At 41.5% G+C, this 26,499-nt stretch overlaps 1 protein-coding gene across 2 annotated transcripts; it reads left to right on the forward strand.

Annotated features, from left to right (window-relative positions):
• On the forward strand, positions 1-25,016 carry LOC102938555 (mitochondrial poly(A) polymerase). 2 transcript variants are annotated; one of them, XM_037890924.2, is made up of 9 exons: positions 1-797; positions 3,676-3,848; positions 5,087-5,320; positions 7,446-7,670; positions 15,530-15,741; positions 19,189-19,415; positions 21,532-21,624; positions 21,708-21,781; positions 24,142-25,016. In XM_037890924.2, exons 1-9 carry the CDS (start codon positions 632-634, stop codon positions 24,505-24,507), a joined length of 1,770 nt encoding a protein of 589 aa, XP_037746852.1. In that variant the 5' UTR covers positions 1-631; the 3' UTR covers positions 24,508-25,016. The 2 variants fall into 2 exon arrangements, with proteins under 2 accessions (XP_037746852.1, XP_037746853.1); XM_037890925.2 differs by lacking the exon at positions 5,087-5,320 and having other exon boundaries at positions 245-797.
• Positions 25,017-26,499: the final 1,483 nt, after the last annotated feature.

Below are 26,499 nucleotides of genomic sequence, written 5' to 3' on the forward strand. Positions count from 1 at the left end.
GGAGCCCGTGGGCACGGTCGCACGAGGCAGTCACAGGCTGCCCTCCGCGCGGCCCACGGGAGGATATGCACGTGGGTTACTGTTTGCAGGACCGGGACCTTCGCTTGTGCCTCCGGCCGGGGGCTGCGCTGCAGCCAGGAGCCCCTTGGAGCGCCTCCTTCAGCCGAAACGCGTGTTTCCAAGCCCGGCTCACGCCAGGGCACTCGCACAGCGCGGCAACGCGCCGCGCATGAAAAGGAGGAGCAGCTCTTTGATATTAGGTGCGCGCTACACCACTTAATGCGGAGCGAGCGCTGGACGCGCTCCGGAGCGGGCTGGCGGCGCCGGGGACCCCGCCTGCGGGATGCTGAGCGCCCCCGGGAGCAGGGGCTTGCAGCGCCCTCACCCCGTAGGATCAGGCCCGAGCCCGGTGAGGCGAATGGGTGACGGGCGGCGGCTGGAGGATCGGATCCCGGTCCCACTGAGCCCGGGTGGAGGCTCCTAGTGGCTTCAGGGGGGGGCTGGACTCCGGGCGGCAGTAGCCAAGAAGCAGAACTAGGTGCGAGATTTGACTCTCATGCCGCTCCGTACGCCGCGCGAGTTCGCGCCTGCGCACGGCGGCTCACCCTGACCCGTACCTCACGTTCCGGTAATGGCGTCCCGCATGGGGCGGCTGCTGCTGCTGTGGTGCCGGTTGCGCTTCCCCGTGCCGGGGACAGGCCAGACGCGCCGCGCTCCGGGGAGGCCGCGCCTCAGCCCGGTCCGGCTCAGCTCCACCGGCGCCGCCGCGCAGAGGGCCCCTGGCCGGGAGGATGCAGGTGAGGCGGCTTCTGTGGCGGGACAGGGCCTGGCTGGGGGTGGCCGCACTGGGCCAAGGGGGCAGCTCTCGGGTCTGGGGCTGGGGTGCTGCCGGACAATGGGGTGGGAGGCTGCTGGGCGCCGGGGTCTGTCTGGGGCTGCGCCTCCATCTTTCTGCGGGCCAGGAGGCTGATAGCAGCTCCGCAGCCGGGCGGGGCTGTCGGGGGAGCCTCGCGGGTGGAGCGCAGCGGGCTGTGACCCGGCTTCTCCGGGGAACTGTAGTGCCCGCCCCGCCGCGGCTCGCCCTCCGCGCAAGAGCCGGCCTCGTGGGAATCACTCGCCAGCCCCCGTGGCTTTGGTTAGGGCTGGGAGGGGCTAGACTCTGCCTGCTCGAGGGGCTGCGTTGGCAGCTTGTGTACAAACCGGGCGGGTTGCGTGCAGCCTCGCTCCGAGCTACCGTCAGGAGCAGGTGGCCTGCCGATGCTACAGGAACCGGTAGCCTTCCCTCAGGCTGAGGTGTGTACCTGCCCCATAGGGGCTGCGCTGCCGTGTGAAATGAGACCACGTTGCAAAATTCATAGATTCCAAGGCCAGAGGGGACCTCTGTGCTCATTTAGGTTGCCCTGCTTAACACAAGCCCAATAACTCCCTCCAAAAAATTCCTAGAGCATATCATCATTTGAAAAAAACATTTTTAATCTTAATTAAAAATGCCCAGTGATGCAGAATCCGCCATGACATTTGGCAAATTGTTCCAGTGGTTGATTATTCTCATTGTTAAAAGTTTTACACCTTATTTCCAGTCAGTGGGCTGCATGCTAGACACCACTATGTTAGAATGTGGCAGAACTGTCATTGTCTGCCATATACCAGTTCCTGAATATGCATCACTAAGATCAAGGGAGAATAACCATCCTGTTTTTGTCAAAAGGCGGGTGGAGGGCATATGTGTCCAGGGAAGATGCGGTACTAAGCGTCTAGTTTTGAAGAGCATTGTCACATTCGTTACTGTACTTGTTGGTAATTCCAGTGTTCTGTTTCAGGCTATGTCTAATCAGGACTTAAACTGTATCTGCTTATATTTTAATAGTTTTTGCCTTGCATACCATGCAAGTTAAAATATCTAAATTTAATCTCTGCAAACCAGAAACAACCCATTTGAATACATCCTATCTTGACTTTTCCTCCTGAATAGTCATGTTAAGAAACAAAAGTTTAAAAACTGAAATATATTATTTTCAGTGTCTAGTGGCTAGTTTTTTTCAAGATAGACCTTTTTTCTCATTAAGCATATCAGTTGAACTTGTGTAAAGGTGTTTTTTTTTTTAAAGTTAAATACAAAAGACTGAAAAAGGGTCAATATGATTCTTCATAGAGTGCTGCCAGTTATTCCTAGAAAATTGTTCAGGAATTATTGAAAGTTGAGTTTACGGAATCCCTGGGATTCTCAAAAGAGCTGATTCTTATGTTAAAAATAAACAAACAAAAGTCCCTGCTAGGAATAGCTTTAGCAAGCATCACATAGAATGGACAGTGATCATATTTGTCATGTGTTTGTACAACACATATTAATCATTACTGTTAAAGGTCAGTACCACTTTGCTACTGTGTAAACCTGATAATTTGTTCAGAAACCCAGCTTCAGTGCTGCAGATAGTGGCAGCAGCTCATCCTCTTTATTTCTGTGTTCTCCCACCAGCTCCTCTTCAGGTGACACTAAATAGCACTGTTGCCTGCCAGCTCTGTACAACAGACACAGACAGTATGCAAGGAGCAGCATTTCCTAGAGCAGTGGTTCTCAGCTTGCGGCTCGTGGGCAGCCCAATCAGCACACACATGTGGCCCATGTGTCATCCTCAGGGCCATACAGATAGTATATATATTGTGTGGATGAGTCCCACATAACACACAGAAAGCTGCATATGCGTCCCACAATGGTGAATAGGTTGAGAACCACTGATTTAGTGTCAGCTACTGCGGTAAGGTGACAGAACCTGCAACAGATAAAAGGGTGGGAGAGAAAAATAAGCATAAAGTACTTGGGGAAAATAAGCAAAAAGTTGGGAAATGAGAGAGAGAAAATTGCGGGGGAAGGGGGAGAGAATAAAAAGCAGAAAGCAAAACAAAAAAAAGACAGAAAAGGAAAAAACAAAGAAGGGGGAAAAGAGAAATGTGACGACTACACTAAGACGTATTGCACAATATTAAGGGGGAGTTGGCATAAGTTTCCAGACCCTATTCTGTTGGGTATTCTGTATAAAGTTTTATGATCAAGGAAGGACGAGAGGCACTGGTCTGGGCTGAAGAATGTGTCACTATCTGATTGTTGTGCATTTGTATCACAACTGCTTTCAACTGTAATATGCTCTGTCTCAGTTTAAGTAGATGTTTTACATAGAAAATAGCGAGCTAGTCGTTAATGTCAACATAACAGGTTCACTATAGAAATACATTTTCTGTGGGATGGGAATTCATTGTTGTTGGTTTTCCCCCTTATCTGACTTTAGTAAAATTGTGGAAGAATTGCACTTCCATATAGCATTCCTGTGGTGTTGGTTGGTTGGTTTGGGGGGGGGGGGGGGGGGCTGAGTGGGTTCCTTTTTGTTCCCAGTTTCACGGTGGCACCTTTCAGTGCCAGTGGGGAAATACTGTGTGCTGAAAAAGAGCACCAGTGCAAACCTCTTGGGAGTGCACACATGGGAAGAGAAGGGAAAACTAGAGGTGAACAAGTAAAACAGTAGGGAGGTGAAGAGAAATTGATGTGGGCAGAGAACCTCTCTTTTGGGGGATTGCCCATTATAAACTTTTTTCTTTAAAATTGAGTTCTGTAGGTTCCTTAACATCAAGCTACCAAAATTTGTATAAAACCTACAATTTTTTTTCTACCCCCTCCCACAGATTCTAAAGTCAGTAGCCGGAAGAAGACATTTCCTGAGGTGCAAGCAGAAAGGCTAGAGCAAGCACAACGGACTGTTTTAATTAACTGCCCAGCCAAGATCAGTGAGAAAAAATTTCTCAAGTATTTGTCCCATCATGGAAAAATTAACAGTCACTACTTTTATGAAAGCTATGTACGTACTTGGAGTATTTTATATTAAAATCTTTTGTTAAGAGTTGAATTTGGGCAAAAGCGAGAAATTAGTTTTCATGTCTCCCTCAAAAGTTGGGCATCTTTCTTTGACAAAAATAACGAGGAGTCCTTGTGGCACCTTAGAGACTAACAAATTTATTTGGGCATAAGCTTTTGTGGGTTAGAACCCACTTCATCGGATGCATGGAGTGAAAATACAGGAGCAGGTATAAATACATGAAGGGATGGGGGTTGCTTTACCAAGTGTGTGGTCAGTAGGGAGAAATTGACCCAACCAATACCATCAGATTAGGCCTGAATAGAGACTGGGAGTGGTTGGGTGATTACAAAACCTAAACTTAATGTCCCCAATACTAATTTTTTTTCCTACTGTTACTCGCACCTTCTTGTCAACTGTCTATAATGGGCCACTCTCTTACCACTTCAAAAGTTATTTTTCCTCCCTTGGTATCCTGCTGTTAATTGATTTATCTCGTTAGACTGACCTCACACTTGGTAAAGCAACCCCCATCCTTTCATGTATTTATACCTCCTCCTGTATTTTCACTCCATGCATCCGATGAAGTGGGTTCTAACCCACGAAAGCTTATGCCCAAATAAATTTGTTAGTCTCTAAGGTGCCACAAGGACTCGTTGTTGTTTTTGCTGATACAGACTAACACAGCTACCACTCTGAAACCTTTCTTTGACAAATTACTTGTGTGTTTCTTTTCATATTTGTTAAATTTTACAAGATGTTAAGTAAATCAAGAATTTTTATTTCTGTTTCTAAATTTTTCAGTCAAGATTTGTTTCTTTTAGTTGAATAGTGACACCCAAAATGAGTTGAAGATAGCACACATTTTTGGACGGGGCTAAAGCTCTATCAGTAACTTTCATACCACTCAGTCTGCTTGCCTAACAGCAGAACATAGTCATTTGCACTACGTTCAACTTCCTAAATCTAAGTAGTGGAAATAAATATTTTCATTAGTTTGATTACTTTCTAATGCAGAAATGTGTTCATTATGCCAAATGGTATACATCTTAAATTCTCTTTTTGACAGCTTGTGAAAGAGTATAAAGGTGTTGAGGTGTGAATTAGTGTGAAATGCATAGGCTAAAAATCATATTGAATCTAGACAGCTGTGATTACTGTTGCAACAGTAATATCAGTGTAATTGTTTATGCCTTGTACCAGCTATTTTACCATGTCTCTTCACTTTTTAATGCTTTTAGGGTACCTACGCTGTGGTAGAATTTTCTGAAAAAGACAGCATAGCTTCACTACAGGATATTACCCGAACCCCAGGCATTGAAGAGGAATGTGCTGTTCCATTTAAATCTAGACTTTTTACTTTAACACTGAAAAACCCATCAATTCAAGCTGCTGATCAAGCACCAGTTCACTGTCATAAGCAATCCACCATTTTAGTCAATGATCTTGTTCAGAAGCTTTGTAGTGCTGACAGTGTAAGTCTATGGCTATAGCTCTCTTAAGGTTACTTTTTTTTCTTTTTCTTTTTCTTTTTTTTTTTTAATTTTGCATATGGAAATGTGTAATTATCTAAAGATTCTTTTGGGATTTTACAGGTTAATTCCACTGGTCAGAAATATTTATCTGAGCTATTAGAGGATTGCCTTGGATAAGTGCATTTCATAAATTGAAATAAATACATCAAGTGGTTACTTTAGTTGCTATGACCATTAGTGTGTATGAAAGCAATCTCTGAATGAGATGGTCTACTTCTGTTCAGTCTTGCAAATCTTTTTTAACACCTGTTTGTATTAAACAGTTGACTCTTCAAGAAACTGATATTTATTTCCACTATTCCCACGCCTTCACTTGAGGTTTGAGATTTCTGAGCCCATATCTGAATCCATTAGTAAAAACAAGAAAGACTTGATATTTCTGATATTTCTAAGCTTTAAAAATTAGAAGGAAAAAACGGTGAAAAGAGGTGGAAGGGAGAGGGAGGTGCATGTTTAAGTAAACTACTGTGAGAGTAGGGCTGATACCTTGAAGTATAATGTCTGAGTAATGTAACATATCAGGCTAAGCCAGGAGCATAGAGGACTTGTACAATTTCCCTACAATTTTTGGGGGGAAAATATTGTTTTCAGAAGTCTTACAATACATTAATATTTACCTTTTTTGAGTCTTCAGTCCAGAGCAAGGTTTTTTTGCTCTTTATTTATTACTCTAACTAAAGCTTCTCTTGAAGGTAATAAGAGTGAGGGCTCTTGGAGTATTACAATATGGGACCAGGTTCCCAGGCTATAAGTAAAATATACCTCTTATATCCACTTTTTTTTTTTTTTTTTTTTTTAGACTGAAATACATATATGTACTGATCAAGCCAGAAGTGATGGTGGACTTAGGTCTCCACACAGAAAAATTATTTAGCGGAGAAATGTTCCCTATCTAGTAGAGCAGAATTCCTGATTAAGCATTCTGTAGTATCCCATCCCAGGAATGCAGGCAGGCCAATGAAGTTACTCAGGATTTATACTGGTGTAAGAGTGTAAATCCAGACTAACTCCATTGACTTGTGCTGAGTTACTTTGGATATACAGTGCTGTAACTGGGACTGTAATCTTGCCCAAAGACTGCCCACTTTGGTTCATATATGGTGATTAGATTCTTCAACGGTAGTGAGCAAAGAGTATGCTCGGAGAGTCCCAGACAGGAAAGCCTTAGGCCTAAGCTAAGTAGGACATTGCTTACAGTGTTAATGTCTGAGAGAATTATGGAATCCTACCAGTGTTGTTCTCCAGCTGAGGAATGTATCCCTCTACCTTTCTTCACTCTCCTCTTATTTACCTGTGAATTTCATATGTACTCCAGAACTCTGCACAGGCTGTCACAGCACCTTCTTTGATGCACTTCTGCTATCAGTGCAAAGATATTTGGGATACCTTTCAGAGCTGAGCTAATGGTACCCACTGCAGATGACTGAACAGAAATGGGGGCACTCTCCTGCAGTAGGAAATTGCACCAGTAATGGACTGGATGGCTTGATAGGATGAAGGGATTTGTGGAGTTGAGGGGCACATTCCATTACTACTTCAAAACAAAAATACTTTTTTCCAAAAAAAAAAAAAAAAAAGCCATTACCAAATTGCAACCTCACAGGCTAGAGCTAGATTAACCACCAGTGGCGAGTTGAATAGCCTGGGAATTGGGGCATTCAGGATGCATTCGCATCATTTATGGTGAATACTTTGGTATCTGATAAGAGTCAAAATGCTGGGTATCATGGCCTACACTGTTCATGTTTTCATTTGGATCTATTATCTTCTTTTTCCTTTTGGTTTTACTTTGCTGCTCCATAAGGAAGAATCCTCAATAATATCTATAAATTTGTAGTGGTTTCTGAAATGAAGGAATTGGTGTCTAAAGCTGTAGAGGACATCTTAATTTGTAAATATTTTGTTTACTTCTATAGGAGTGACGTGCCATTGACATTCATTTTAAGGAGTTGAAGAAATAGCCTCTGAGGGGAGTATTAAATTAGGGCAGAAAGACTGGATGCTGAGCAAACAAATAAGAAAATGGAACTAACATATATTTTGATGTTTGTTTTTTTTTCTTTAGGTAAGTAATCAGTTGTACACACTAATGGATGAGTATCAGCTAACAGAGGAGAACACTAAGCTCCGATTTCTAGCCTGTTCTCTGATTCAGGAAATTGCATGTGCATATTTCCCAGAGTGCACAGTGAAGCCATTTGGCTCCTCAGTGAATACCTTTGGCAAATTAGGATGTGATTTAGACATGTTTTTGGACCTGGATGAAATTGAAAGGAGCCCTACAAGAACGGTAAGGGTAAACTGCATGTCTCTAACTTGTAGGAATTCTTTGACAGATTTAACCACATAGTGATATAAGTAAAACAGTGGATACGCTATACTGAGGTTTTTTAAAGATTTCAGATAAAGTCTCTCACAAGAGTCTGTTAAGAGGATTTGGTGTTTTGGGGCGAGGTGTACAGAGATAGAGACCTTTAATGAATTAACAATTGTGATGTGGAAACAGAGTAAAAATAAACTGAGGTTTTTCTCATCATGGCAAGAAGTAAACTGTAGTGTTCACTCTACTGTACAGCAACTGCACTTCATAGTTAATGCTGAGGCATTCAGATGCCACAGTGACAAGCACCAGGGCAAAACCCTTAGGGCTTAGAATAGACGTCTATACTTTAAACCCCCAAACTGAATTTGCTGAGTGAAGTAACCAATTTGTTTCCAAGTTGGCTCATTTAAAATAAGACACACACTTTTTTTCTGAGAATTTGGATCATGGAAGATTAAAAACTTAATATAAAATTGTTGAATTTTCCATGCATGTCCTAAGTTTCTAGGGCACCATATTTTGTAAGACTAGGACTGTGTTTACACTTAAATTGCTACAGCAAGGCCACTGTACTGCTTCAGTACAGACACTCACTACAGTGAAGGGGGTTCTCCTGTTGCTGTAGTTGATCCGCTTCCCCAAGAGGTGGTAGCTGGGTTGACGGAAGAATTCTTCTGTCAACCTAGAGCTGTCTACCCCGGGGGTTAGGTCAGCTTAACTATGTCACTTAGGAATGCATATTTTTCACATCCCTGAGCGACATAGCTGGATCAACCTAACTTTCTAGTGTCGATCTGGCCACAGTCTGTCTAATGACCCCTCACTTCAGTTCTTTAGTCTTTGTGACCCACCTCCGACGTATGCTACTGTATTTCACTGCTTCATGGCAGTATATGAATGAGTAATTATTATTTTGCCCAATTATTGGCACTTACCCATGGCAGTTGGGCAAGTTTTTCTGGTACTGGGTTTGTATAATTTACTGCACCAACTAACTTCATTAATCAGAACAAATTGAGAAGACATCTGCCAATAAAAATGAATGCAGTGAATGTACTGAAATGTTGGCAATTTGCATTCATAGAACCTCTAAATATTTTGTTAGTCAGTTGAACTAAACTCAAGAACAGTGTTCCATAGGTGAACTTCCTTCTATTGAAATCTTTCTCGGCCATTACCCGGGATGTGAGCAGGTCTGAGATGTCTTGCTCTGGATTTTCTTTAGTAAATCTGTCCAGCTGGCATCTAGCACTTTAGTGTAATAGGGTGGATTGATTTAAATCAGCAAGCAGGAAATCTTGATTTAAATCATTTAAATCTGTTTTTGCGTTTGTACTTAGTTATTTTCCTAAAGAAAAGTTGATTCTTCATTAGTTGGTAACCATTAAAATGTTGATTTTTTGCAACTAAACGTAGCCTTTACATTAAAATTGATACTACTTCTTGCTAACCGGGAGGATACACTGTATGCACATTTATTTAAACAGTTTAAGCTTAGCGTACATTTATTCATTCTTAATTTTTACATTTTGTATTATGTTAGAAAATTGTGAATTATGCATTTCTTCTTTACTAGATTTAATGTTTTACCTGTGATTTGTGGCAAGCTCTATTTGGAAATTGGAATTAACTGCATAAAAACAGTGTTTTCAAATTAGTTTTATTTAACTGATAACATATTAAATGTGCTGGATACATGAGGAAAAAAAGTATGTTAAATGCAAAAAATATGTTGATAGAAACCTAACAGATTTATTAAACAAAAAAGTATATGTAGTTAGGGAATTGAACTGACTGTTTCTGTTTGCCGTGTCCTTCAGGATTTCAGAACTGTAGATCCGACAATTCGTTTTTGTTCATAGATTGGAAGAGGAAAATAAGCTTTCCTAATTCAGCTGCCAGTCGGTTTCTTACGTTTTAATGAACTAGTCATTGAACTGAACTAGTGCAGTAAACTGAAGTTAGGAAAATAGCTTTCTGCACCTGCAAGAAGGCTGTCAAAAGCTGGTTTACATGTGCTTAGCCGTTGACTTCCACCAGTTCAGTGGTTTGACTTTCTTTAAAACTTTGGCCACAAACATGTCCTGCCTAATATTTTTTCTAATTTAAATGATTTTTGTAGATTACATACGTTATCAAAATGTACTTAAATTAAATAAGAGTTCCATTTAAATAGAAATCAGATTTTAAAAAAATAGTAATTCATTTTTGTCCACCCTGTATTGTAAAATTAAAGCTACAGGTTATCTTGCTTGTTTTCCCTAACCCCACTCTATTGTTTGCTGATGCCATTTAATGGAGCTCTGCTCAATCAAGATACTAAAGCCACTTCCTTTGGCAGTGCTGTTGTTTTAGTTGGCGGTGTTGACACACATTCTCAGTGAGGCTACAAAAGCCATTTTGGGTTTTCTCATTGAGCTCATCCAGTTAGAATATTGTCAGATTAGTAGCAACAAGTGGACTTGAAGATAAAAACCAATAGTGTCCATATGTAATGATGCTGTGTCAAAAGAAGGAAATAGCATGAAACTTTTTCTTCACTGCATGTAACCATGGGGTAAGTAATCATGTACTTGTCAACCCATGGTAGCCTGCCCTGCTGCTGTGCAACCACATTGTTGATGATAGCACATTGCTGTCACACTCTTTTGCCGCACTGGCTATGACAAACAGTACAGCTATCTGAGCTTGTAAATTGAGATTCATGATGCCACAACTCACTGTCACACTGTGCTCATATTCTCGGGGTGGTGTTGTGCAACTTGTTAGTTCACTGTTTGGATTGTTGGATGGAATGGTCTAGGCCCATGAAATTCATTTCCTGGCAGTAACCTAGTTGTTGTGATGTTGTGTTGCTATGTGCTGGCCAAAGGTATGGATCCTCCTATCCCTAATTACCAGGGTCTAAAACTACTGCTTTTTATGGAGGCAGTGTTTCTTTTTCGTGTGCCTGCACCATTTGCTACCAGAAGACATTGGCAGGGGTTTCAAAGATTATTTTGAGGCTAGAGAATACAAAGGCAGCAAATTGCTGTTAGAAATAGCATAGCAACAGCAATTCCACAGGACCCTCTGGACGCGGAGGCCTGAACTAAGCAGGTGCTGTTTGTAATGACAGATAACCCCTCCTCAGACCACTGCTTCTGGGCCAGGAATACAAGCATTCACTGGTGAGACCTTTTTGTGATGGAAACATGAGATGACCAGCAGTGAGCCCAGAACTTTCACATGAAGACACATTCACACAGCTCTATGGGGACCTTGCCCTTCAGAGAGCATGAGAGCTGGTAATGGTCCTGAATTGTGTTGCTCTTTGCCTTGTGAAAACTGACAACCTCAGACTGATACAGATCTGTTGGCAATCCACTTGGGTTTGGAAAATTTACAGGTAATTCAGTGGTCATTGAAGTTTGCAAGGCAATTAATGATGTGCTGTCCTCCAGGCTTGCCAAAATTGGAAATATTCCTGAAATAATTGCAGGGCTTAAACAGATGGGCTTCCTGAACCGCACAGGTGTGATTGATTGGGACATATATACCCATCCACCATCTCAGGCAAGCAAGTATATTAATAGGAAATGATACTACATTATTATGAAGGCTCTTGTGTACCTCTAGGGCATATCCATGGATACCTACATCAGATACACTGGCTGGGTTCATGATGCCAGGGTGTTCTAGAGATCTGGCCTGTTTCAACTTGGGTAAGCTGACATGTTATCTTCCCCCCCTGCCCAAAATCAATGCAGTGTCCATGCCAGCTGTGACTTTTGACTTTAGGCAACTTAAGGTGTCTTCTGCTCCCCTGGTTTCAGTCTGCTGGCTCTGATGCGCATCAAGAGAATGAGGCAGTTTAAATACATGCTAGCAAATGCAGATTGGTAGTGGAATGTGCCTTTGGCCAACTAAAGATAAGATGGCACTGCTTACTGACTTGTTTGGACTGTAGAGTTTTTAACACAGTATATGTGATTGGGGCGTATTGTGTGCTTCACAATATAAGTGAACTTAAATGAGAGTACTTTACTGGCTTGCCAACAATCCTGATTCAAGGCATACTTGCAGACCACCAAAAAATGAACCTTTTACCACCACGGAGTCTGCTACAGCAAAGACTGTAAGGGATGGCATTTGTACTTGCATAGTCAAGTTACATGGTGAGTACAATGGGGCTGAACAGTGGGGTTGCATGGTGCATTTGGGCTTTTGCCTTATATTCAAATGTAGTATTGGTGCATGCACTAGAGAAATAAATTCCTTTCTCTTCACCTTTATTGAAATTCATGGATGTTAAAAAAGTGAGCTTGTGCACCTCCATTATCAAGTCATCCTGACAACTCCATCACATCACTGATAGAGTGGTCTCTTGGTTGCCAGGCCATTCCTTAATGAGTCTAATGCTGGTGCACTTGTTCTTGAAATACAGAGGAAAAATATTGCATGCCCTAGAATTCATGCAATTTTATTGTCGGTCTATGTAGCCACATGTAAAATAACAATTTTTATCTCAAAAGAATACTGTGCCCTTTGCACTTTCATTCTGCCATCAAATTTCTGCCTGGAATTATCCCAGGAGAATAAATGGCATGTTAATTTTACCTTCCGACTATCCAAAACAATTCTGGGGAGAGGGGAGAATGGGTGGGGAGCCTGTTACTGGAAGACATGGCAGCAGTGGTGAGTATATTGCACCCTCTTCATCCTTACAAGATGTGCTGCTTCAGATACCAGAATGGAAGACAGAACAGTTATTCCAGGTATCGGGGATGAGGCCCTGCTTTTATGCTAAAGAAATCTGTGCCTTGCGACAGATGGACTGATAAATGACTGGATAGTGATTTCGAGTTATGACAGTGGCAGAGGGAGGCTTACCAAGGGATATCAGAGATCACCTGAAACTTTTACTGAGTGACAGATTCTGTTTTATTTCTGTGACAGATATGGCAGTTTTCTGCAATATCTTTGGGGGATTTTACTATATTCAATTTATGTATAGTTGTGGGCCGGCTATTGTATGTAATTCCATGGGGGAGGATGACCACAGCTCTTTTAAGAATTATGGACAGTGTGGGGTGATTAGGCAAATTCAGTCAGGTTGTAACACCTTCAGAGAGACTCGTATATACTAGTTCTAACTGAATTCTCCAGAGACCAACAGACAAAGAAAGGACTTTTGGCTAAAGTAGCCTGAGTTTAAACTGACTCACGGCCTTCTTGCTGATTCAGCAAACAGACAGAACCTTCTGTTTAAAAGGGGGCCTCAATCCATAGGGGAAGCTGGAAGAGCTGACATCTGCCAGAGCCTGAGGTTGGAGTTGGGGTGACCTCTGATAAGCTTCTTAGCTTGTAGGTTCTCTTTATTGTTTTTAATATGTGTTCCATGTAATGTTGTCATCTTAAGAATAAACATGCTTGCTTAGAAGGAGATGTCTGGTAATTACACTGTTTATAGCCTCTAAGGAGAAAGTGAAGCGCAGATGCTGGCCTTTCTAGGCTGTCTGGTTTCCTGGGAATAGCACAGTGTAGGCAGGGAATTGTGCAGCCTAAAAAAATGCCAGTCAGGAAGCAGAAAGATGCTAGTCTCCTCCCAAGAGAGGTGATGGCTGGGAGCCACCCTAAAACTGGGTGACTTTGTTGATGCATGGAAGGGGAATACAGGTGCAATTGTCCTGAGCTGAGTTACTCTCCAGGATTGGACCAAAATCATATCCATAATAAACTGGCTGCATTGGTGGCATGGGGTCTGAACATGCAGGTGGGTTGGGATAGTGGTGAGTGCCTTTGAGTACAATTTTATGGCAGTTTATATTTTGGCCAGGATATGTCCACAAACCTTTAAACTTTAGTATTAGACACTTTCATTTAAAAAATAAAAAAAAGCTGCTGCATTCCGCCACTGTGTGAAGTTCCAATTTGCATTCTTTTTCTTTGCCTATACCCCATTTTGACTAGCATTATTGGAAGAGAGGGATGGGTTGGAGGATATTCAAGCATAATGGTGCTGCATCCACCCTTAACTGAAATCCAAGTTAGGATTATAAGATAATATATTTATTTTGTAATATTCTGCATAATAACAAAGGTGACAGCCTCCATCTTACTGGCCTGAGATTGAGTCCTTCATTGCTTCCTCTGTCTGGGAAGCCTCCACCATGTTGTGACTTTCTGGGCTGTATAAGGGAACAGCTCCTGTAAATCGGGGCAAAGGTTGTCTCCCAGGCTAAGGCCACCTTCCTCTTCCAGTTCCTCTGCTCCATCTCCTTGCTGGCTATTCAGGAGAGGCTGGGTTGTATCTTCACAGACATGCAGGTTCCAGACTCCCTTCCACACTGGCTCTGAAGATGAGTCTGTGCTGAAATGGGCTTTTCTGCTTATGAGGGTTCTCAACACACCATAAAATGGACAGGTTTTTGGGGCTCTCACCAAATTTCTTCTTTTTATTTCTGGCCTTCCAGTAGCTCATCTTGTATCCCATTTATCTTCTCCATGTCCTGTTGTCCCATCTGGTCAATCTCATGATCAATGTGATATTTTTCCTCTGGTGTTAAATGTGGATTTTGCTCACCTTTAGTCCAAAGCTGCACCAAGATTGTGGTGTGTTCATATGGTCAGGTGGCTGATACACAGGCTTAGGGGCTGCTGTTCTGTTGTTTCAAACACCAGAGGTGGGCAAGTATGGAGAAACTGCAGATAGGGTGGGACCATGGATGCTGAGCAAAGGGATATGAGGGTAGACCACTTCCAGTCATGGGTGAGAGCACTGGTAGATGGCAAAGTAATGGGATAGGAGGGGTGCCCAGTGGGTTTATGGAAAGGTATTGGAGGACCATGATATCTTGATTTGTTATGGGTTCCTAAGCTGTACGTATTCACTTCATTAAACCTCGTAATAGCAACACTCATTAAAAGCTGCCTTATGGTGTGCCCTATAGCTTGGTGTGTGGTGGTGGCCTTGTGGAAGATGTGGATGTGTGAAGGCATACCATATTAAGGGGGGAAACAGGCTGAGCACAAGGTTAGCATGCAGTGAAGACAAGGTCTGAGAATTTTTTTTAAATATGCTAGAACAGTTATTTCAAAAGTGCGAATAAAAATTTATTACTGCAACCTAAACTAGACATGAATTAGCAGGTATAAGGACACATTATAGGAAAATGCACATTGGCATGGTTAGAATACTGCTGTAGAGAATTGTTCTGCTCTATAAAATACATAGAACATTAGCTTTCTTTTCTGAGATAGTGAATTTAATAGTCTTCAAGAATCTGGGCTGCATTATGAGGTAATAAACCAATGTGCTGAAACTCTGGGATTTTCCAAAAGCTAAAAGGAAATGTTCTTTAACAAAGAACCTCACAAATGTGGTTGGTACAAGCTAACAAACACCTTGGTCAAAAGAGAGGAAATAACATGTTTTGTGGCTTAGTTGTACTTCTTGTTTCTAGTTTTTTATTAAATTAGGTCTCTAAAACAGTGTGCTTCATCTTGACCTCTCTGTTTTTACGTAACTGAAAAAAAATCTTGGAAACTACTGTTCTACTTATTATATACAATACTGAGATTACAGCATTCATATATTTATCTAAGCAATTGAATTTCTAATTTCCCAGTTGTTAATCTGGAAAGAATGTAAGAGAGGCAAAGATAAAGTGATATTTTAAAATGTTTTCTTTTATCGAGTCCTAAAAACTACTTGCAATGTGTGTTTTTTAAATCTTTAATCACGAACCATTCTTTGCAAGTGATTCCTGTTGTCTTTCAGAAGTGTCCCAGAATCTTACGTCATTTTCAGAACTGGTAATTTACCTTCATCTTTTTTGTGTTAGAAAACAGGTCCTTTTTATATGGAATATCAGATGAAGAGAGTACCTTCTCAAAGAATAGCATCACAGAGAATCCTCTCTGTGATTGGTGAGGGCATTGACAACTTTGGCCCTGGCTGTGTGGGTGTGCAAAAGATACTCAATGCTCGCTGTCCATTGGTGAGATTTTCCCATCAACCAACAGGGTTCCAGTGTGACCTGACAACTAACAATAGGTAATGATATGGCAATAGCATTTTAAAAAATGTAAATAGAACAATAATATGTATGTTGGAAAGCTATAATGAAAGTTACTTTTATAGGCTTCTGTATGTGTGTCTGTATATCAAACAAATGATACATTTGATAACTTTTTTCCTTTTCTACATGAGTCTAAAGTAGGAAATAAATTTGACAACTCTTCAAATTTTTTTTTTTTTTTTTTTTTTTTTTTTTTTTTTTTAAGACTAATTTTGACGACTGGTCTTTTTTAATTTAGCAGCAACAATACAGATTATAAATACTTTCTAAAACTAGAGACGTGAAAACTTGTCAATACAATAATACACGGATACAAAACAATATAATAAAATAGATATGAAATCAAGAATATATGGGGTTTTCATTAACTTTTTTGATTCTCTGTTGCTTTTAGAACTAGGCAATTGTATAATACCAATGTTAATTTATATTTCTTCAGTTGCCTTTCAGTGATCAGATTCAGGTTATTTGAAGTTGTCTTTTTCTTGGACTGAACACAGACAAACACGGAATTATTTTATATTAGCCTAGCATATTGCCACCTAAGTAGCAAACAGGCAATTCTTTTTTAAGAGAAAGGAATTGAGACTTGATGTTTCTGTACTTGATGCCTTTCATGATGATGCCCAATAGGGGGAGTAGATTTCTTAAAAATAGCCCTTTGGCCTGCCACTTCTCTTCCTAGGTTTGCTTTCATTTTTTGATTACATGTACCAAATAGCCACATGAATGCCAGTGAGGCATGTACATGTTTTGTTTTTATTGATCATGGGTTGGGAAAGATCTGGTGTGCTGTAGAAGACACTGGAACAAGCTCCTGAGTTATGCCTGTAATTAATTTTGGTATTCCTCCTCTTTACTTTTCTGACTTTTTTCCTGAGACTGTTGCATCACCTGCAGTATTTACTTGTGATATCTTGTACATTAGTGATAAAAGTGATTATACAAGAGAGGAAGAGGAGACTAGCAAAGCAAGGAACTACATTTAATCGCTGACTATGGGCCAAAATTTAACTATACTGTATGGGCAGTACCGTTGTAGAACCAGATGAGGTTGTCTTTTCTTGATAACTGCAAGACTTAGGTTTGTTTAATTGTAAATGATAGTATCAGTAAAAATAAGTATGCTTACTATTATTTGTATTACTGTAGCTAATAACTTCTTGGAAGCTTCCAACTGAAATGTTTCTTTACCATTTCCCTGTTGTCCATTGGACTCTTGTTTATTTTAGTTACATTTCTTGTGACTTGTGAGCTGCTGTTCTCTTTTATGCATATAAAGGTACAAGCCCAAACCCATAAAAACACAGGAATATGTCCAGTGACAATGGAACATTTGGAGAATTTAGCTGCCCAATTTTTGCAATTCTTTACTAAATGTACGTGAACAGATTTTTCAGAAGTTTATAACTTTGGCCACATTTGGGTGATATTTCATGGGAACAGAAAAAGGCCCATCCTTGACACAATGCAAACCCCTTGCCAAATTTCAGGTCCCCACTCCAAAGCACAGAGGCACTAGAGCTGCTTAGTGGAATCTGAATTTTAACATAGGCAAAACATTGTGTTTTTCCCTAGTCCTGTTCTGGGAAATGGCTGAACCATTTTCGCTGAAACTTTCCAAAAAAATGTATCCTAAGACATATGCCTGGCATGGAAAATTTCTCCCTGTTAGTTTGACTTATAAGCAACTGAAAACAGGGTCTTAAATTGCCTACTTCTGTAGTTTGTATGCCACTTAATTCTTTCGTTGCATTATCATTTTTAAGTCAGAGTTAAACATGTACCCTTCCCTGCTCGTCCGATTCTTAACAAATTCTACTTGTGGACAGCCATGTGAAAAAGGGAGAACGTGGTAACTGACGTGTATGTGTAGACTGATCTGTTTTTTATAGCATGATCATAATCCTCCTTCCTTTTTTTAACTGCACATAAACTTTAGAGAAAAATTCCTTTGAACTTGTACTCAGATCAGAGGTGAAATTTTTTTAAAGTTAACTGTGAGTACTCTGTGTGCCTTTATTGAAATTTTGACATGTTAAGGCTATGTCCACACTGCATTTTAAACCTAGGTCTGTGGGACCTGGGCTTGTGGACTTTGTTTCCAAGCCGGCACTTGAGTGTCCACAGTGCATTGTAAATTTGGGGTTAGTACAGCTTGGAGCCAGGTCCAGTTATTGTAACACATCCATTCTGTGCTACACAGATCTTCTGTCTTGGGTCTGCAGCTTAAGCTGCAACCACCATGCAGAATGACAGGGTTTAGACCTTAGCCATGGTGGGACACACTGACCCACCCACTAGCAGGGTACTAGAACTCAGGTCCTAAGTGATTGCTGACCAAAGTCAGGCAGATTTGGGTGTGGATGGTAGGTAGGCTTGTGCTCAAATCTGAGTCAGAGCTTGGGTTTAGTGTGCAGCGTTGATATACGCAATGAGGCTGTGGAACAAACTAAGACTGCAAAATGCGGTTCAGTAGTTTTGCATGTAGAAAGCTTTTTTTTTTTCCTTTTCTTTTTTGGTGCATATACAGATGGAGGAGGAATTGTCTTCACTTTTGCTTGTTCTAAAACAGCATAGAACATTGGGGATGGTGTAAAGCACTTCAGCACAGTCTAAATTTTAAAAGAAAAGTAACTTTTCTACTCCCAAAATCTGACTTATACTTTAGGAAGTTTGTTTGTCCTTTTGAGGTGATGCCACATAACCTAGAGGAGTACGTGCAATGCTGGGAGCCAGTAACTCGTGTATCCGTGCCTGCCTCTTGTGGTATTAATACTTTGCTTTTAAAAAAAACTTTACACTGGACTGTCACAAACTTGGGGATGTTTCACTTTAGACCTTCATAATTTGAAAACTGCTGAATTGACTTTCTTTAAATGTGGCTTCTTTTGTAGATCTCACTGAGACTTAGTAGATCTCATTGAGGTTAAGGTCTTTAGATTTTACTTGATTTTTTGAATGCATTGTATTGTAACCCTTTGTAGCCAAAGTTATCTAAGAAATTCCAGATTATATTTGGTTTTGTATTAGACAATTTATCATGTATTAAGATACTCAAAAGCATAAGAGTTTAAATTAAGTCTGCATTTTCTAACTCTGGAATGCTTTATTTCTCCATTATAATGTTGCATTTATTTTTTTATGGACATTTTACACAATGCAAATTCCACTGCTAAAGTGTACTGATAGTATTTCTCTTCCTCTGTACTTAAGTCCCTAATTATAGGGCCACCCGCAACTTCATCCTAGACATTTTCAGATGTTCTCTCCTACTTTTATGTCATATGCAACAATTTGAACAAAAGATCCTCTTTCTTTATAATTGTTACATCTTAGAGCAGCATGTGTTATGGTTACATTTGAGAGTTGGCAATTCTCTTTAATGTTTACAATTTGTTCCTTGGACTTGTGTCTCACAGAGTTGCCATGAGAAGTTCAGAACTCCTTTATATATATGGTAGCCTTGACTCACGTGTAAGAGCTCTTGTGTTCAGTGTACGGTGCTGGGCCCGTGTACATGGCATCACAAGTACCATTCCCGGTCCCTGGATTACAAACTTCTCTCTAACAATGATGGCCTTGTTTTTCCTTCAAAAGAGAACGCCACCTATCATTCCAACTCTAGACCAACTTAAAGATCTAGCAGGTAAGAACATATCCATTTTGGAGTAGGACTGAACTAGCGCTCATGTGTTTTCTCTCCACTCTGGTTTCATTGAGTTGTGTGAATCTCGGTCACTTTTGATGGTCCAAAATAATCTTGCATGTTGCAAATGCCATATATTTGAGAGACCGTCCAAGTCGTTGAACATTGTTACTGATTCATTGTTGCAAGATGAATATTTTGGAGAATCAGACACTTAGATTTATTTTGCTTTTTTTAATTTTTCCAGTCACAATATTAAATTCCATTGACAACATTAATTTGAGACTAAATTATTCATTTAATTCCAGTAGGAGAGCTGCAGTACTTACAGAAAAGCTTTATTTTAACTGGCTTAGAGAGTGGGCTTGTTCTGTGCATCTGACAATTAAAAATCAGCCTTTTCTTAAAAGTCCAGGTGGTTGTTTCTTCTGTTCCTCAATAAATTAACCATAAACTACCATATAATATAATCTTTTCACTGTCATTTGGTATCATATACGTTATTTATACTCATCAACTTTGACATCAGTATCAAACTTTTAAAGAAATTAAAAGCAAAAGATATATTTCTGACTGACTTTTATCGAAGAGGGCTCAGTGACTTGCAAATAGTTCTCAATGTCCCTGTGAGGTAGCTTTTACTCATTTTATAAATGGGTAAATAGATTAGGTTTTGCCCAAGATCAAAGAAGGTATGCCAGCGAAAAAATGCAGAATAGAATTCAAGAATCCTGACTCACCAGTCATCTGTTCTAACCTTTAGACATGCTTCCTCCCAGGCTTTGAAATGGAGAATAAAGGCTAAGGTGCATGCTGAATTTTAGTGGTTTTGAAGTAAAAACAACCTTTAAAGCTTTCAAAATCAGTTACCAAAAAGCTTTATTTTTTAATTCCCTTTGAAATTTCAAATGTGGAATTACGACAGTCACGGTGGAATAGGTGTCTTGAAATGTTTCAAGAAAAATCCCAATGCACTGTGATAAGTATCTGAGAGGAAGGATACTGATCATGCAACCCTTACTTGTGTCTGTAAGCCCACTGATCTGTGATGGTACAGGCCATAAGTAAGGCCTCCTTGTGTAAAATGTCTTTGGGCTTGGCTACACTTGCCGTTACAGCGCAATAAAGGAGCCCTGGGCACACTAGCTCACTACCCGTCCAGGCTGCCAAGGCACGTAGAGTGCTCTGACTCCACGGCTACAGTGCTGCTGGTACTCCACCTCGGCGAGTGGAATAACATTTGCTGCGCCCCCTGCTGGAGCGCCGCAGCGCCAGTGTGAACGAGGTGTTGCATTGCTGCGCTCTGATCAGCCTCCGGAAACGTCCCATAATCCCCTTAAGTCAAGTGACCACTCTTGTCATTGTTTTTGAATCGCTGCAGGAATGTGGATATGCCCTTTGAAAGCTCCGTTTCTGACAGCCGGCTGCTTATCTGCTCCGAGACAAAACAAGCCATAAGTGTGGAATGCTCTGTGTGTGAGAGAGAGAGGTGGGAGGGGGGGTCTGCTGCTGTCTGAATTTACAAGACAGCATGCTGACATGCTCTCAGCCCTCCAAAAACCCACTCTCTCTCCCCCCACATACACACAACACACTCCCTGTCACACTCCACCCCTCCTCCCCCATTTGAAAAGCATGTTGCAGTCACTTGCATGCTGGGGTAGCTGCCCACAATGCACCGCTCCCAATGCTGCTGCAAGTGCTGCAAATGTGGCCACACCAGTGCGCTTGAAGCTGTCAGTGTGGACAGACTGCAGCGCTTTCCCTCCCGCGCTCTCTGAAGGCTGGTTTAACTCCAAGTGTTCTACATCTGCAAGTATAGCCATGCCCTTAGTGGCTGATTTTCAAAGGAACAAATAGGAGTCATGCACTTACCCAGTTTTGCTTTTGAAAAATCTCCTGTTGAGTCCTAAGCACTCTCTCTCCCCCATCCACAAATTTAAACCATTTAAATCTTTAATTGTAAAAAGTAGTTTATCTTCTGTACCCACTTGCACTGATTTAAGGTACAGCTCTCTTTTTGAAGAGGATGTCTGAGTTATGCTTAATAAATATGGGGGACTTCTTTTTACTGTATATCACATTTAAACACATTGTTCACAACTTGTCATTTCAGATGCAGAAGATAAGCATATAGTCGAAGGTCATGACTGTACCTTTGCTAGCAATGTGAACAAAATTAAGCCTACAGAAAATACAGAAACATTGGGTAGGTGAATCTTCATTCAGTGTTTTTTTTTCCATTTCTTGGAGAACTATATCCCTTTCCTTATTTTCCCTTTTCCCTTTCAGATGTGCTGCTGAGTGACTTCTTTGAATATTTTGGGAATTTTGCTTTCAATAAGAACTCTATAAATATTCGAAAGGTAAATGCATTTTAATCTCTTCCCATTACTCTTTTACTGTCACCTTTCTCATTATATGAAAGAGGTACAAATATTAAATACTGCATAAAGGGCCAAATTCTGCTGCCCTGATCCATTTATCCTGCTAACTAATACATGACTATCTAATGTATATTTCTTCATAATCATAAAAGATTAATTTTCTTATCATAAGGAAATAGTATCATTCAGGAAACATTTTGTGTTTTGCAATTGTGTAGCATATTTTGCAGTTGCAGAAATTACACATAGAATAGCTGTAAACTGATTTTATCCATAAAACTAGTTTTAAAACCGGCAGTCAGATTCACAAAGAAAGTTAAAGTCTGTAGAACAAAGCAAAACCATTGATCACCTACTTCCTGATCGTGCTGCAGCACTAATTATTTGTTGTATTATAAAGCACTCACTAAGTCAATAAAGCTTCTCAGCTGAATGCTCTATTACATGAGAGGTGTCATTGTTCAACAGTAGCTGCCGCCTTTGTCCCACTTTAGTGGTTAGAGAGTTGGTTTTTTTTAAACCTGGACTGTACAACACAATCCAACATTTTTTTGGTCTTCATACAAACAGTGTATCCCTAAACACTTTGCAGTTTTAAATAACTGTGTTCTGGATTGGGAACCCAGAGTTTAGACCCCATCCATACTTCAGCTTCTAACTGAGTTTGAAACTATTTACTGGCATAGCTGTTCACCGCAGTTGGTGTGCCCACTCATAATGGATAAAATCTGGTTAGTAACTCTGACAGTTACATGTTTTGTGTCTGCTTAGAGAGCTATTCTGGCATGTGCATTTCTTCATGTAATTCATTCAGCACAGTTGTTTGCAATGTTTACAGGACTCCCTAACGATGTTTTGTAACTGGCTTAACCAGTCCGTATTTTACTAGCCCTTTGTGAGATAGGAGATCCCAGAGTATGTTGTCCCATCTGCTGCTATGTGAGTGTACCCTTTGGGCACTCAATTTCCTGCTCAGACACTAGGAGACACCTACCCAGATATTCACAGAAGGCACTTACACAAACACTGCTAGGTGTCGTAGTATGTGGGGACTTATCAGTTGGTTGACATGGCAGAAAAGTTAATTTGCAGACACAACCTGAACATTGTTAACTTTTGACTAATTAAGATAACCCTTCTTTAGAATTTGCATAAATGTAAATAAATAAGATGACCAAACTGCTTACGTAGGTCACATTTAAAAGTTGCTGTGTGGAGCGGGCCTTCAGCTCTTCTGTGTTGTTGCTTTCTGCTACCTGTATAAGGACTCCCTGGCCTCTTCCTTTCAAATAAGAGAGAATTTGTTGTTTGTGTTCCCTATTGCCTCTGGGTAATAGGGTAAAATAGACGGGGTAAGGGTTAAGGGCTACCTTCCTGTCCCTGAACCAGTAAGAGATTTAAAGGAAGGGTGTGTTCTCCTTTCAGTTCTGAGAGAGCCAAGGGCGAAGCCTCCAAGGACTGCAGGGCATGGTTGGCAGGAGAATTGCTTGGTTTTGGTGTTACTCATGAGTTTTCTGTTAACCAATAAGTTGTGCCCTAAGGCAAGGACCTGAAACAGACTCTGGCATGGAATTGGTTCCTTCCTTAGTTTGTGAGAGAGCCCATGAGCTTTACACCACGGTGCGCAGCAGTTGGTGTTGCCTAAACAGCTCAAAAGACTACTTTAGAATAGTGAAAGGGCACTCAGCACTGTAGAAAACACAAGAAGGCAGATCACACTGTGGAAAGCTTCAAATCTGAGAGAGTGACGTGCAAAAGACAGGAGGCACTGGGGGAAATCCAGGGGAGGAAATAACTTACTGCTTTTAAAAAATTATTAACTCTTTAGTGGGCATTGTGAAAGAATGGAGCGTTTTGGAGGAATTTTTGTAGCCATATTGGCTTAACAAATGGAGCTATAGAAATCATTCTGTGCATGAAGGACAACATGGGAGAAGGTATTCATTCCATGCATAAAGGGCAGGATGGAGACAACAGTGGAAGGCTGAAACTTATCTTGCTGGTGTAGAAGAGACAATGGGAGAATTGCATCAAAGACAAAGTCTGAGATGTGCATTGCCTTGAAGGAGATGAGACATTTAAACGTGCTATGGTGAACAAGAAGTAGCCATTGAAAGGACGCAAAGAGTGGGAAATGACATGGTTAGATTGACAGGCTAATTAAGTTGATGAACATCTACTTTCCTTTTTATGAAAGAAATTCCTTATTAGGTCAAAGGACCTTTGCAGTCAGGTGATAATATTTAATATTGCTGTAATAACTTAGCTGAACTGTTCTGTTTGCTGTGTGTATAATACCCATGTGAAATATGTCTTTCCTATCTTTAAAATATCTGCAGGGAAAGGAGCAAAATAAGCCTGAGCCTTCTCCTCTCTACATCCAGAACCCCTTTGAACAGGCCCTCAATATCAGCAAGAATGTTAATCAAAGCCAGCTGGATAGATTTGTAGCTTTGGCTAGAGAGTGTGCCTGGATTTTACAGCAGGAAGATAAAGGTCATTCTTCATTGAGTAATAGCCAGCCTTGGGGACTGGCAGCCCTACTGCTACCATCTGTAGCAAGTAACTGTGTCAAGGACAAGAAGAGAAGGAAGGGACCAGCAAGTGAACGAATCAAAAGCCTGTTGGACTCTTTGAAAATTAATAATGCAAACAGTTTGGTAAACAATGGTGGGAAAAGGACCTTTAGCAATCAAACACGGTAGCTGCTACTGTGTTGCTTGTGGTAATAATTGGAAGAACATTACTTGAACTTAGTTGCTACTTGAAATGAGATGGAGAAAATTACCTCCTGCTTCCACTGTTCTAAACCTTGTGCAGAGCTATTTAGTTCCTCTGGGCATTATCTCCTCTAAAGCCCTCCTCACTCTTTCACCTGACCTATGGATGAAGACCATCCAGCCATCAGCTTTCATATATACCTTCTTAGAATCAGCCTTATGCTGGGTACAGTTCAAAAAGCAAAACAGATTGGGCCTGGGAGAAGGACTTCCAGAACCCTGTCAGCTACTGGACAAACAATGCTAAGCAAAGGAGGTGCCAGAAGCAACTTCTTTCCAATGAAACCATGGCTTAAAAGATGATGCAATGCTATCACGCCCCCCACCACATCAATGCACTAGAAGCTATTTTAAATCAAAGTACTTGTGTGCCTTTTGTAACAGTTTTCCACACATGTAAATGGTGCAAGATATAATAAAGCAACTGAAACTTGTTAGTACTGTATAGTTAACATCTAATTTCATAGAGCAATGCTCTCAAGGCATTTCTTAACCATTTTAAACTAAACAAACAAGGGTTTGCTGCAGTGCAGTGTTTGTCATGACCCAAAATTGGGTTGCCAGAATGCATCAAAAGATCACGGAGCTGCTTTTCAGGATGACAGGAGAGCGACTGGGCCAAATTTGAGTGGTACTGCAATCCCATGTGCCAGATCACATGCCTCTTCTTCCACACTCCCCCCGTCCTTCTCCCCCCCCCCACTCCCACCCTCACCAGTCAGGTGCTGTGACCCTGGAGGTAATGCTTGGAGCGGGGGGCCAAGCCCAGCTGAGCCCACAGGACAGGAGCTGGGAAGGAGCAGTTGGTGTCCAGTTTTCCAGTAAATACTGACCCTCTGATGTATCCCTTCCTCCACAGCCAGGTGACTTCCCCTCTGCCCCACCTATCCTGGTCCCCAGCACCCCAAATCCCCCCAACCCTTTACCCTCTGTCCTCATGAGCTGTGTGGGGAGGAACTGTGGTTTTGGGGGAGTTATTGGCTTGCTGCCCCTCCCCCTGGACTCCTCTACCCAGAAGCCCCAAAACTTCTTCACTGTTTTTCTTCAGGGTCATCAATCTCCCCACTTCACCTCCAGGCCCCCAAATTTCCTCCACCCCTTACCTTCTGTCCCCCAGGGGCCAAGAGGGGGAGGGCTGTGTGATTTTTGGGGGGCGTCTTGGCTTTCTGTGCCTCCATTCCAGTTGGTGGAGAAAGTTCCCCAGCTGTTCTCGTCTGGCTGGAGCATCTGGAATCCTAGCTCTAAGTCTGTCTCCTTCCCATAGACATCAGGAAGGGGAGGCATCAAGTCTGGGGGTGTTCTGGTGGTGTGACAGGGCAAGGCCAGATGGCTAGAGAAAAGTAGTGGGAGATAGATATATTAGCTCCAAGCTAAACAAATCCCTGGTGCCAGGTTAAGTGAAATGGCAGCTGCTCCAGGTCAATTAAGACACCTGGGGCCAATTAAGAACTTTCCAGAAGGCAGGGAGAATGCTAGGTTGATTGGGACACCTGAAGCCAATCGGGCTGGTTGAAACTAGTTAAAAGCCTCCCAGTCAGTCAGGTGGGTGTGTGTGTATCAGGAGCTGTGGAAGGAAGTTGTGCTGTTGGAGAGGCTGAGCAGTACACACCATATCAGGCACAAGGAAGGAGGCCCTGAGGTAAGGGTGAAGTGGAGCTTGAGGAAGTGAGGGCTGCTGTGGGGGAAGTAGCCCAGTGAATTGTACATGTCATGTTTCTAAAAGGTCAGCTACCATAGCTGATACTATTTGGGTGCCTGGAATAGAGCGTGGGCCCGGGCTCCTCCCACCTTTGCCCCCTGATTAATCACTGAGACTGGGAGACAACAGAGACTGTGCAAGGAAGGATAACTTCTCCTCACCTCCCTTGCTGGCTTATGATAAAAATGGCTCAGTAGACTGTGACCCTTGTCTCTAGA

Source organism: Chelonia mydas, chromosome 2 (assembly GCF_015237465.2).
Source record: "Chelonia mydas isolate rCheMyd1 chromosome 2, rCheMyd1.pri.v2, whole genome shotgun sequence".
Lineage (NCBI taxonomy): Eukaryota > Metazoa > Chordata > Testudines > Cheloniidae > Chelonia > Chelonia mydas.